The following is a 12,601-nucleotide window of genomic DNA, read 5'->3' on the forward strand; positions in this document are numbered from 1 at the left end:
ACTTCATCAGAAGGTACCAGGCAAACATTAAAGCTGGAATACAAACCCAGCATGAAGGCAGACACTTGTCTGGTCCATTGGGAAAGAGTCCTCAGTTGCTGAAGCTCATGCTTCTCTATGCGCATACTTGAGAGCTTCCCCCACCCCTCAGCTAGGCCACAAAGCCTTGTGTCCTGTGGAGTTGGAACAGAATTTCATTTTCAAAAGCAGGCTGTGCCCCTACTCACCAATCTCCCACTGCCATGTGCTGGCTGGTACCTCTTAAACTGCTTGGCAGGAAGTCCAGGAGGCCTTCCTAGCTGTAGTTGTTCAGTTGCCAAGTTATGTCCAACTCTTTGTGACCCCATGGACTACAGCACACCAGGCTTCCCTGTCTCTCGCCATCTCCTGGAGTTTGCCCAAGTTCATGTCCACTGAATCGGTGATGCCATCCAACCATCTCATCTTTTGTCGCCCTCTTCTCCTTCTGCCTTCAATTTTTCCCAGCATCAGGATCTTTTTCCAGTGAGTCCACTGTTCGCATCAGGTGGCCAAAGTATTGGAGCTTCGGCTTCAGCATCAGTCCTTCCAATGAATATTCAGTGTTGATTTCCTTTAAGATTAACTGGTTTGATCTTCTTGCAGTCCAAGGGACTCTTGAGAGTCTTCTCCAGCACTACAGTTTTTCCGTGCTCTGCCTTCTTTATGGTCCAACTCCCACATCCACACATGACTACTGGAAAGTCCGTATCCTTGACTATACAGATTTTTGTCAGCAAAGTAATGTCTTTGCTTTTTAACACACTGTCTAGGTTTGTCATGACTTTCCTGCACAGAAGCAATCGTCTTCTAATTCATGGCTGCAGTCACCATCTAAAGTGATTTTAGAGCCCGAGAAGAGGAAATCTGTCACTGCTTCCACCTTTTCCCCTTCTGTTTGCCATGAAGTGATAGGACTGATGCCATGATCTTAGATTTTTTAAAATTGAGTTTTAAGCCAGCTTTAAAAGGTAAAAAGGACTTCCTAGAAACTGCGTTAAATGTTTATTTAGTTTCTGCTCCCTTCTGCCATTTTGTCTCTTGGGCAGTTAGAAAGATTTAAAGGCAGAAAATTCCAAGTGGTCATCTCATTCAACCTAATCTCATTATTCCCCTCATCTCTTTGTATCTTCCCCAAATTCCAAGGCTCTTTGAGTTGCTTCTTCTATTTTTTTGGTCAAATCAATAAAAAGTAGGTATTTCCTGCTTATTGTAGCATCTCCTACAGGCCAAAACTATGTATATTTACATAGTTATTAGTGACCATGATACAAGAATGTCCTGAACATTTAAGGAGTTGACTGTTCCACAAAGCTGTACAGTATCTGATAGTATGCTGCAAATTAAAAGTTCGTATAGCCCTTATAGACCAGGCTAGTCTGATGTGAGGCTGTAAGAAGGATTGCAGAGCTGAGAAAGGTGTTGAAATAGAAGAAACCCCTGCTCGTTACCTGAGATTTCTGGTTCCACCTCAAATGTGGCTGGGTTTTATTTTGGGGAGGGAGGGTGGCAGCTTATATAAACCCATGTACACTATTATGTGTGGAGAAGGCAATGGCATCCCACTCCAGTACTCTTGCCTGGAAAATCCCATGGACGGAGGAGCCTGGTGGGCTGCAGTCCATGGGGTCGCTAAGAGTCGGACACAACTGAGCGACTTCACTTTCACTTTTCACTTTCCTGCATTGGAGAAGGAAATGGCAACCCACTCCAGTGTTCTTGCCTGGAGAATCCCAGGGACGGCAGGGCCTGGTGGGCTGCCGTCTATGGGGTCACACAGAGTCGGACACGACTGAAGCGACTTAGCAGCAGCAGCACCCTATTATGTGTACCTCTGAAGTATACATTTCAGCCTTAGCTTTTTAGAATTGGTGATATGAGTCAAAGGCAAGACAATTCAGACACAGTTTATTGGAAATGGTGACCGTGCCTCAAACCCTCTACTCTTCTTCCAGACCCTAGAACATGAGGGCCGTTACTATGAATGTGATGTCCTTCCTTTCATGGAAATTGGGTCCGTGGCTCATAAGTATTACCTTCTAAATATCCGGCTGCCTGTGAATGAGAAGAAGAAAATCAACGTTGGGATTGGAGAGATAAAGGATATTCGGCTGGTGGTAAGTGAATCTGATTGATCACAGTTGTGGTATAGGTTCTTACCATTTTGTCTTTTTAGTAGGGAAAAAAGTATAATGTGGAGTAGATTTTTTTAAACCTATTTTAGGTTTTTTAAATCTAAAAAGCAACTGCATATTTATTGTAGAAAATTAGAAGCACAAATAAACACACCATAGAACATGAAAGTTATCTGTAATATCCTACCATCTTGAGAAATAACCATTTCGAGGTTTTGCTATTATCTCCTTCTTGATTTTTTTCTGTGTGTGTATATATGAATATATTTTAAATTGTTCCCTTCTAGAGAAGGAAATGGCAACCCACTCCAGTAATCTTGCCTGGAAAATTCCATGGACAGAAGAGCCCAGTGGGCTACAGTCCATGGGGTCACAAAGAAACACAACTGAGAGACTGAGCTCAATCCTTCTCTTAAAAAAAGGGAGGGGATCATATTCAACTAACTCTTCCATTCTTTGCTTTTTTAAATGTAATAGTATATTATAAATATAATGTAAATATACTTTGCGGTACTGCTTAGCTTTCCACAGTATGTATTCACCTTAACACATTATGCCAGTGCTGTCATTTGGAGCATCTAAGATAGCTCCAATTTTTCAATGAAAACCTTGGAGAAAAATCTTTGATCATGTTCCTAATCATTCCCTTAGGATAGAGTGAGGCTATCTTCATGCCTTTTGACTTAGTTTTATACAGTGCCTGAGGAGGGGTTGAGGGGAGTGTGAGGGCGTTACCTGCTGTGAATGTTAAAGCTCTTGATCTTGGAAGTTCAGCAATAAAGATCTCCACTTACTGCTCTTCAAAATGCATCTGCTGGTAGAAAATAACACCAAGATATATTGACCTTAAAAATTATGATTGAATTAAAAAAAAACAATAAAAAAAATTATGATTGGTCTCTATCTAGGGAATTCACCAGAATGGAGGCTTCACCAAGGTGTGGTTTGCCATGAAGACCTTCCTTACACCCAGCATCTTCATCATTATGGTGTGGTATTGGAGGAGGATCACCATGATGTCTCGACCCCCAGTCCTCCTAGAAAAGTAAGAGCTGATTTTGCAGCACTCTTAAGAAACACTGGCACAGCCTGCCGTGGACCTGTTGCTGGGAGTCTAGTTCAAGTGGTCAGTGTGTTCTTTGGACTGGAGATTTGACTCCTTTTTCTCCTTCAGCTTTTACATGCAAATGATGGTTAAATCCTAAGGGTTCTACTGCTCTCATATTTCCAGCTCTCTGTTCTATCTTTGCTCTTTCACGTTCTGCATCAGATACATTTCTCTGATACAGTGGATGAACTGTATTGTTGCTCACTAATCCCAACCCCTCTCAGCACCTCTCAGCAAGGATGCTTTTCCTGTAGAGATAGCCCCTTTCTCTCCCACAGTATTGACTTTTTGTTTTCTGTTGGATTATTCCCGTTAATATACAAATACACTCTTCCATCCCCATTCATAGTTAGAACTCTTTGTACTTCCCTCAAAGCTACTGCATCATTTTTCAGCTGATCTTTACAACAAAATTCCTCAAAAATCTTGTGTATATGTCTTCTCCTGTTTTTTCATGAGCCCCTTCTACCCCTTATTAAAATTGTTCTTAATAGGGTCACCAATGACCCCCACCTTCCAAATCCAGTCCTCAGTCCTCACTTTTCTTGACTCGTTGTCAGCATTTAGGTCACATCCACTATATGACCTAAATCAAATCCCTTATGATTGTACAGTGAAAGTGACAAATAGATTTAAGGGAATAGATCTCATAGACAGAGTGCCTGAAGAATTACGGACGGAGGTTCATGACATTGTACAGGAGGCAGGGATCAAGATCATCCCTAACAAAAAGAAGTGCAAAAAGGCAAAAGGGTTGTCTGAGGAGGCCTTACAAGTAGCTGAGAAAAGAAGAGAAGCGAAAGGCAAAGGAGAAAAGGAAAGATATACCCGTCTGGTTGAAGAGTTCCAGACAATAGGAAGGAGAGATAAGAAAGCTTTCATCAGTGATCAATGCAAAGAAGTAGAGGAAAACAACAGAATGGGAAAGACTAGACATCTCTTCAAGAAACTTAGAGATATGAAGGGAGCATTTCATGCAAAGATGGGCTCAATAAAGGACAGAAATGGTATGTACTTAACAGAAGCAGAAGATATTAAGAAGAGGTGGCAAGAATACACAGAAGAACTATACAAAAAAGATCTTTATGACCCAGATAACCACGGTGATCACTCACCCACCGCCAGACATCCTGGAATGCAAAGTGAAGTGGGCCTTAGGAAGCATCCCTATGAACAAAGCTAGTGGAGGTGACGGAATTCCAGTTCAGCTATTTCAAATCCTAAAAGATGATGCTGTGAAAGTGCTGCACTCAGTATGCCAGCAAATTTGGAAAACTCAGCAGTGGCCACAGGACTGGAAAAGGTCAGTTTTGATTCCAATCCCAAAGAAAGGCAAAGCCAAAGAATGTTCAAACTACCGCACAATTGCTCATCTCACACGCTAGCAAAGTAATGCTCAAAATTGTCCAAGCCAGGCTTTAACAGTACATGAACCATGAACTTCCAGATGTTCAAGCTGGATTTAGAAAAGGCAGAGGAACCAGAGATCAAATTGCCAACATCCATTGGATCATCGAAAAAGCAAGAGAATTCCAGAAAAATATCTACTTATGCTTTATTGACCATGCTAAAACCTTTGACTGTGTAGATCACAGCAAACTGTAGAAAATTCTTAAAGAAATAGGAATACCAGACCACCTTACCTGCCTCCTGAGAAATATGTATGCAGGTGAGGAAGCAACAGCTAGAACTGGACATGAAACAACAGACTGGTTCCAGATAGGAAAAGGAGTACGTCAAGGCTATATACTGTCACCCTGCTTATTTAACTTATATGCAGAGTACATCATGTGAAATGCTGGGCTGGATGAAGCACAAGCTGGAATCAAGATTGCTGGGAGAAATATCAATAACCTCAAATACACAGATGGCAGAAAGCAAAGAAGAACTAAAGAGCCTCTTAATGAAAGTGAAAGAGGAAAGTGAAAAAGTTGGCTTAAAAGTCAACATTCAGAAAACTAAGATCATGGCATCTGATCCCATCACTTCAAAAGTAGATGGGGAAACAATGGAACCAGTGACCAACTTTATTTTTGGGGGCTCCAAAATAACTGCAGATGGTGACTGCAGTCATGAAAGTAAAAGATGCTTGCTTCTTGGAAGAAAAGATATGACCAACCTAGACAGCATATTAAAAAGCAGAGACATTACTTTGCCAACAAGGGTCTGTCTAGTCAAAGCTGTGGTTTCTCCAGTTCAGTTCAGTCGCTCAGTCATGTCCAACTCTTTGTGACCCCATGAATTGCAGCATGTCAGGCCCCCCTGTCCATCACCAACTCCTGGAGTTCACTCAAACTCACGTCCATTGAGTCAGTGATGCCATCCAGCCATCTCATCCTCTGTCATCCCCTTCTCCTCCTGCCCCCAATCCTTCCCAGCATCAGAGTCTTTTCCAGTGAGTCAACTCTTCACATGAGGTGGCCAAAGTACTGGAGTTTCAGCTTTAGCATCATTCCTTCCAAAGAACACCCAGGGCTGATCTCCTTTAGAATGGACTGGTTGGATCTCCTTGCAGAATGTGAGAGTAGAATTATAAAGAAAACTGAGCACCAAAGAATTGATGCTTTTGAACTGTGATGTTGGAGAAGACTCTTGAGAGTTCCTTGGACTGCAAGGAGATCCAACCAGTCCATCCTAAAGGAAATCAGTCCTGAATCTTCTTTGAAAGGACTGATGCTGAAGCTCCAGTACTTTGGCCACCTGATGGTAAGAACTGACTCCTTGGAAAAGACCCTGATGCTGGGAAGAATTGAAGGCGAGAGGAGAAGGGGATGACAGAGGATGATATGGTTGTATGGCATCACTGAGTCGATGGACATGAGTTTGAGCAAGCTCCAAGAGTTGGTGATGGACAGGGAGTCCTGGTGTGCTGCAGTCCATGGGGTCACAAAGAGTTGGACAGACTGAGCAACTGAACTGAATTGAAGTGTCAGCATTTGGTGTAGCTGATCAGTCCCTTTTTTTTTTCATAGAGCCTCTTCCACATTCTCACTGTTATTCTCTCTTTTGCTGACTGTCAGTCATTCTCCATGGCTGTTTCCAGTGATCTTTCCAACCTCTTAAGCTTCGGAGCTGAGGCTCTGTCTTTGTGTTGCAGAAAGGGGGACCCCTTCCAGGGCCCAAAACTGGGCTCTTATCTAGCACTTGGAAATGAATTGTCTGAGGAGACACATCTCTTGCTTTGCCAGCACATGTGTCTCCTCGGATAATTCATTTCCAAGTGTTAGACAAGAGCCCAGTTTCAGGCCCTGGAAGGGGTCCCCTTCCTGCCACATTTGAACTTCTTCTCTTTCCTAGCTACGTTTGTTTCCCCAGTGATCTCATCTAGTCTTGTGGTCTTAAAAACCTTCTGTACTCTGATGCTCTTCGTGTACATGGTCAACTTCAGCTACTCCCAACTCTGGACCCTAGTATTCCATCCATTAACACCTTCATTTACATAGAAATGTACCACATACAAAGAAAAACACTTGTTTTCCTCCCACTTCAAACTTGCTGCTCTTTGGGGCATCTTCATCTTAGAAAATAGCAACTCTGTCCTTTCAGCTGCTTAGGAGCAGCTGATCAGATATGTAGGAGGCATCCTTTACTCCACTTTTATTCACACCCCTCTTCCAACATGCCAGGAAATTCTCACCATTTCCATATCTACCACCCTGATCTAACCCTGATTTCTTATTTCTCACCTGGATTATTGAAATAGCCTCTTAACTGCACCTCTTATTTCCATCATTTTATTTCCTGCAGTCTATTCACACAGCAGCCAGGCTTTTTCTTTTAAGTAGAAATTAGATCACTTCACTGCTCTGTTCAAAGCTCTCTGTTGGCTTTTCATTTCCTTTACTCTAGCCTATAAACCCTCGGTGATCTGGCTCTTCACCACCTCTAATTTTATCTCCTGTTCTCTTCACCATGGGCCATCCACCTTGATGGTGCTCAGACATGACCAGCATGCACTCTCTTTAGGGCCTTTGCACTTGCTGTCCTCTTCATCTGAAATGCTTCTTCCCAGATATCTTTGTGGCTCAATGACTCATTTCCTTCAGCCCTAGTATAATTTCTGTCTTATAGGCTTTCCCCCATCTACCTTATTTAAATTGCCTCCCATCACACTCCATTCTCCCACTTGGCTTTTTTTATACTTCTTCATAATACTTATTCTCTATTTATTATCATTCCCTCTCTACCCCTCTGCTCACCCCCTCTGAATACAAGCATCACTAGAGCAGGATCATTGCCTACTTTGTTTACTTCTATGTCCCCAGCATCTAGAATAGTGACTGGCACACAGTAGGAACTCAATAAATATGAATTTGTTGAATGAATGAATGAAATGATGCTGCTCCATTTTTTAACCTTCTTATTGGATCCTCAGTCCTTTCAGGATAAATATCAAATTCTCTAAAAAGGTATGCAAGTTTCTTTACCAGCTCAGCCTTTTTATATATATTTCTCTGGTCTCATGGCCTATCATTTCCTGATATGTTCCATAGTCAGATCCCCAAATACTTCAGACTCTTCTAGGCTTCATCCAGGCTCTTCCCTCTGTTTGGAATGCCCTTCCACCTCCCTAACCTTGATTTACAACTCAGCTTAATTTCTGTCTCTGTCAAAGTAAGAAGTCCTGGTAGCAATCTGTTGTACTCGTCTATCATATTGCTTATCACACTTTATCTGATTCAGCTACTGAATATCCATAAAGGAAAGAACTGGTCCTATCCATTTAGGTATCCATGGCCCTAACAAAATGCCTGATACATGATTTGTGTTTAATAACACATGGGTATGAATGAAAGTATGGATAAATCAGTAACAAAATAAATGAAATTTTGATAGGGAGTGGCAATTAATGGGAGAAAAGCAAAATAAAAATGAAACAAGCAGCTAAAATAATTTGTATTTCATATCATTTGAAGTCACGTGTTATTGAAATTAAAATGCTTGTATAATTCATAGTTGCTGAGAATATCATAATAATGAGTGTTCTTAATGATCAGGTTAATGATACCCTGAATAGGTAAGAGAGGATAATTATTGGTATATTCAATGAGGTCTGTGTAAGAAGGCAAGGGAGGGTGAAAACGTTTAGGAAGCACTTGATCTGAGATGGCACCAAGATAAAGTTCAGAGCATTCAGGTTAGGTTCAATTACTGTGTAGAAGGATTAATGTAACAGTCCTTCATTCTGCAGTTGTGCCAATGAAAGAAGACACTTACTTCTGCGTGTAGATACACATTACAATGAGAGCAAAGAAACTGATCACATGGCTTCAGTGCCAGTATGGAGCATTTCATTTCCCAAAACTGAGTTTTGATCTTTAAATTAAAAATGTTTTGCCTTCCAGGTAAATAAAATCGTTTTTCTCATGTTTTCTCACCATCAGAGTCATCTTTGCCCTTGGGATTTCCATGACTTTTATCAACATCCCAGTGGAGTGGTTTTCCATTGGGTTTGACTGGACCTGGATGCTCTTGTTTGGTGATATCCGACAGGGCATCTTCTACGCAATGCTTCTCTCCTTCTGGATCATCTTCTGTGGTGAGCACATGATGGTAAGTGCATTACCACTTATAAACTAGCTGCCACGTGACTTAATTGCTCTCAATCTCAGGTTCCTCGTCTATAAAATGGGTTTTAAAGGCTAATATTAGTGTAGGGTTTTTGTGAGGTTTAGATGAGATAATGTGAGTAAATATTTAGCATAAAGTAGATGCGCAAACGTTAATGATTATCAACATTTCTTGCCCTTGGACTCCAGCTCTGCTTGTCCCCAGGACCAAGGTAACCACCAGAGAATGTGGGCCAGGCACTTTCCCGCTGGCAGTGAGTTCAGGTGGCCTAGTAACCCCTGTTACCCAGAAATGCTGACCTCTCTGGTGTCAGTTTGCACAGACACCAAATAGAGGGATTGATGATACCGTGGATAAAAATAAGAATGGTGCAGCCGTCACGCTGTGGCTAGGATGATATGCCAGCTGGAGCCTGGTCCTTGGGTTAGGCACATGAGCCTCGTAGTAGCACAGACTATTTTAAATTCCATTATATGGCTTCTGAAGCCTTGCAGCCCTTCCAGGAGAGCAGTGAGAGGAAAAAGAGGCTTTTCCTTACAGCTGGGTGGCACTGGGGGTCCTCCAGCAGCTGCACTGACCACAAGTCCTCGTCAGCATGCATGGGAATGGAGGGGACTGTCTGTTTTCCTAACTGAAAGAAACCTCTTACACTTGACATATTTTAATGCTTTCGAGTCTTTATTTTGCCTTCTGGGAACTATCCCACCTTAAAAAAGACTGGTGATAAGTCACATCGAAATTTAAATCTGAAAGGGTTCTTTTGTGGATCACAGAACTTCTACTCCCTAAGGTATGTAAGGGAGCAAAATTTGCTACCACAAATCAAAATATCTCTTTGGTGCATGAATTATTTCTAGCTGAAAACAATCAAGGTTCAAAAGACTGGAAAAGGGCTTCCCTGGTGACTCAGTAGTAAAGAATCAGCTTGCCAGTGCAGCAGACATGGGTTCAATTTCTGATGTGGGAAAATCCCACACGCCTTGGAACAACTGAGCCTGTGTGCCACAACTATTGAGCCTGTGCTCTAGAGCCCGGGAGATACAACTACTGAGCCCACATGCCGCAACTACTGAAGCCCTCGTGCCCTAGAGCCCATGCTACGCCAAAGAGAAGCCGCCGCAGTAAGAAGCCCACACATCACAACTAGAGAGTGGCCTCTGCTTGTCGCAACTGAGCAAAGGCCCAGCAGAAATGAAAACCCAGTAGAGCAAAAAAAAAAAAAAGACAGGAAGAAACTTTGACCTTCCCCTTAACTGCCTAAAAGAATTTTGGTAGATGACCTGTTTCCCTGAAAAGAGCTATCACCAGAGGTATCTGCAAAGCATATGGGCTGGGTGGTGGTGGAAAACTCAAGGCAGGGCCTTAAACATCAGTTTACACCCTGTCTTATTGTCTCAGCATGGCCCAGCAAACATTTGTTTACCAAACGTTTGCTTTTTTATCTCCATGTGAATTGCCTTCATCCCCTTTGAAGTCCCAAACCGCTACTCCCAACATCTTTTGTCCTTAGCTGAAGACCTTATTAAGAGGTGAGGGTCAGTGATCTGGTGGTTAGGTCAAAGTATTTATGACAGCAAAAGAACAAATGGATCAGTTATTTAGATAATTTCTGGAAGATGTTGAGAAAGAATTGATAAGTCTCTGTGATGTAATTTTTAAAAAAAATCAAAAACTATGTGCAATTGAGAGAAATGTTTTCCATTTGTTAGCACTGTGCTGCTGCTGTTGTTGTTTTCATCTATATCATGATTTGATGCACAGCAGATAGGCAGCAAGGATTGTTGGATGACTGACTCACCTGGAGAACTGCTTTGCTTTCCCCTATCTTTTTCTCATTTCTCAACTTGGTTTTCCTCAGGACCAGCATGAGCGGAATCATATAGCAGGGTATTGGAAGCAAGTCGGACCAATTGCTGTTGGCTCTTTCTGCCTTTTCATATTTGACATGTGTGAGAGGTAAGCAGGGGGCCTGTGGAACTCTGGATGGAAATGCATGTCACCAGGTTCACTCTCAGCTCTTTAGAAAAAGTATCTGAAAAGGCGGAGGAGGTGATTGGGAGCCTGTAGGATGAAAGCATGGACATGACCACATCCTCAGGTTAGCACTGGGATTAAGAGACAGAGCTCTTTAGAGATACAAAATATTTGAGCTAATCGTATTCTTCAAACTCTGTTTCTCTCTACATCCTCTGCGACTTAGTCTGAATACAGACACCACCCCTCTGGCTGAAAAGCTGAGAGTGTATAGAAAGGAAAGCTCCCCTTTGCCTCTGTATTAATTGTGTCTTGCCTTTCCGTCTCATTTCTCTTTGTAGAGGGGTACAACTCACGAATCCCTTCTACAGTATCTGGACTACAGATGTCGGAACAGAACTGGCTGTATCCTTCCTTGATGGGCTCAGGGTTTTATTTCTTCCCGTAGCCGCCTGGTCCCCAAGATCATTTTCTAAGTCTCACTGATGCTCTCCATGAGTACTCAGCCGGGGCTTTGATCTTCAGACCAATGATAACAGCACAATTAAGGCAAATAATGAGGAGAATTAATGCTCGCTTTCAAGCCTGGGTGAGAGCAGGCAAAACAAGGAGGTTGCAGCAAGTCCACACAGCCGAGGGATCGGAGTGGCTAGTCTTGCCGCTGCCTGTCTAAATGCTCTATTATGTACTTGTTTACCACAGACTGAAGCATGACTGGTTTTTCCCCGCAGCCACGGAGGTTCATCTCAGGGCCCCCGTTACTGACGTCGTCTGTGTGCCAGACTTCTTACAGTGACCTTGGTGTGCTGGCATCCCATGCCGCTGCTATTCATTTCCAAGACCAAGTGGAGATAAGGCTAAGGTGATTAGTTCCAGAAGAGTCACCCAGGCTTCTGGTTGGTTGGCATAAACTCTCTGAGTCATCTTCATGAAGCAGAAGCGACAATCTTAGCTTATCCCTTTTAGGATGCTGGATTTAAACATTTTATCTTCCTCTATAATATGTTAAGTGCTTCAGGAAAAAAAGACTGTCCTAGGGAGAGGAGAGAAAGGCTTGAGTTGTATTCTTTCTTGATGGAGAATATCTTGTCATATGCTGATAAATAAGCTTTGTCCGGCCATGGTCTTTATATTGGCTTCTTAGTATCGCAAGAACTTTGTGAGTAAACTAGATCAAAAGTATCATTGCTTTAAAGATGAGAGAATTGAGCTCCCCATTTCTACCATCCCACCACCAAAAAAAGTTAGCTGTACCACCTGAGGACTATTTATGATCCTTAGTCTGCTTCAACCCCTCATTTTTTAGTAATGCTGGAGGTCCAAGGAGGCAAATAATTGGTCAAGTCTTGCAGCAAGTAACTCTTCCCTTCATTTGAAGGCACCATTGATTTTAGAAAGGAGTGTAGTAGTAGTTAATCGCTCAATCGTGTCCAACTCTTTGCAACCCCATAGGCTGTAGCCTGCCAGGCTCCTCTGTCCATGGAATTCTCCAGGCAAGAGTACCAGAGTGGGTTGCCATTTCCTTCTCCAAGGAAAGAAAGAGAAACTGCATTAAATATATTATTTAGTGAAATATGGAGCTTCCCTGGTGGCTCAGACAGTAAAGAATCTGCCTACATTGCAGGAGACCCGAATTCCATCCCTGGAGAAGGGAATGGCTACCCACTCCAGTATTCTTGCCAGGAGAATTCCATGCACAGAAAAGCTTGGTGGGCTACAATCCATGAGGTCGCAGAGTTGGACACAACTGAGTGACTAACACTTTCACTTTAGTGAAATATAAATACTGAGTTCA

General features: G+C 42.5%; 1 protein-coding gene across 5 annotated transcripts in view; it reads left to right on the forward strand.

Moving 5' to 3' along the window:
- WLS (Wnt ligand secretion mediator) overlaps positions 1-12,601 on the forward strand; it is a 116,455-nt gene that overhangs the window by 75,656 nt on the left and 28,198 nt on the right. For all 5 annotated transcript variants that reach the window (XM_015465034.3, XM_015465036.3, XM_005204461.4 and 2 more), the window contains 5 exons: positions 1,974-2,135; positions 3,062-3,198; positions 8,646-8,814; positions 10,691-10,788; positions 11,148-11,211. In XM_015465034.3, the coding sequence (XP_015320520.1) occupies positions 1,974-2,135; positions 3,062-3,198; positions 8,646-8,814; positions 10,691-10,788; positions 11,148-11,211 (630 nt within the window). The remainder of the gene's footprint in view (positions 1-1,973; positions 2,136-3,061; positions 3,199-8,645; positions 8,815-10,690; positions 10,789-11,147; positions 11,212-12,601) is intronic.

This window comes from Bos taurus, chromosome 3 (genome assembly GCF_002263795.3).
Source record: "Bos taurus isolate L1 Dominette 01449 registration number 42190680 breed Hereford chromosome 3, ARS-UCD2.0, whole genome shotgun sequence".
In the NCBI taxonomy this organism is placed as follows: Eukaryota; Metazoa; Chordata; class Mammalia; order Artiodactyla; family Bovidae; genus Bos; species Bos taurus.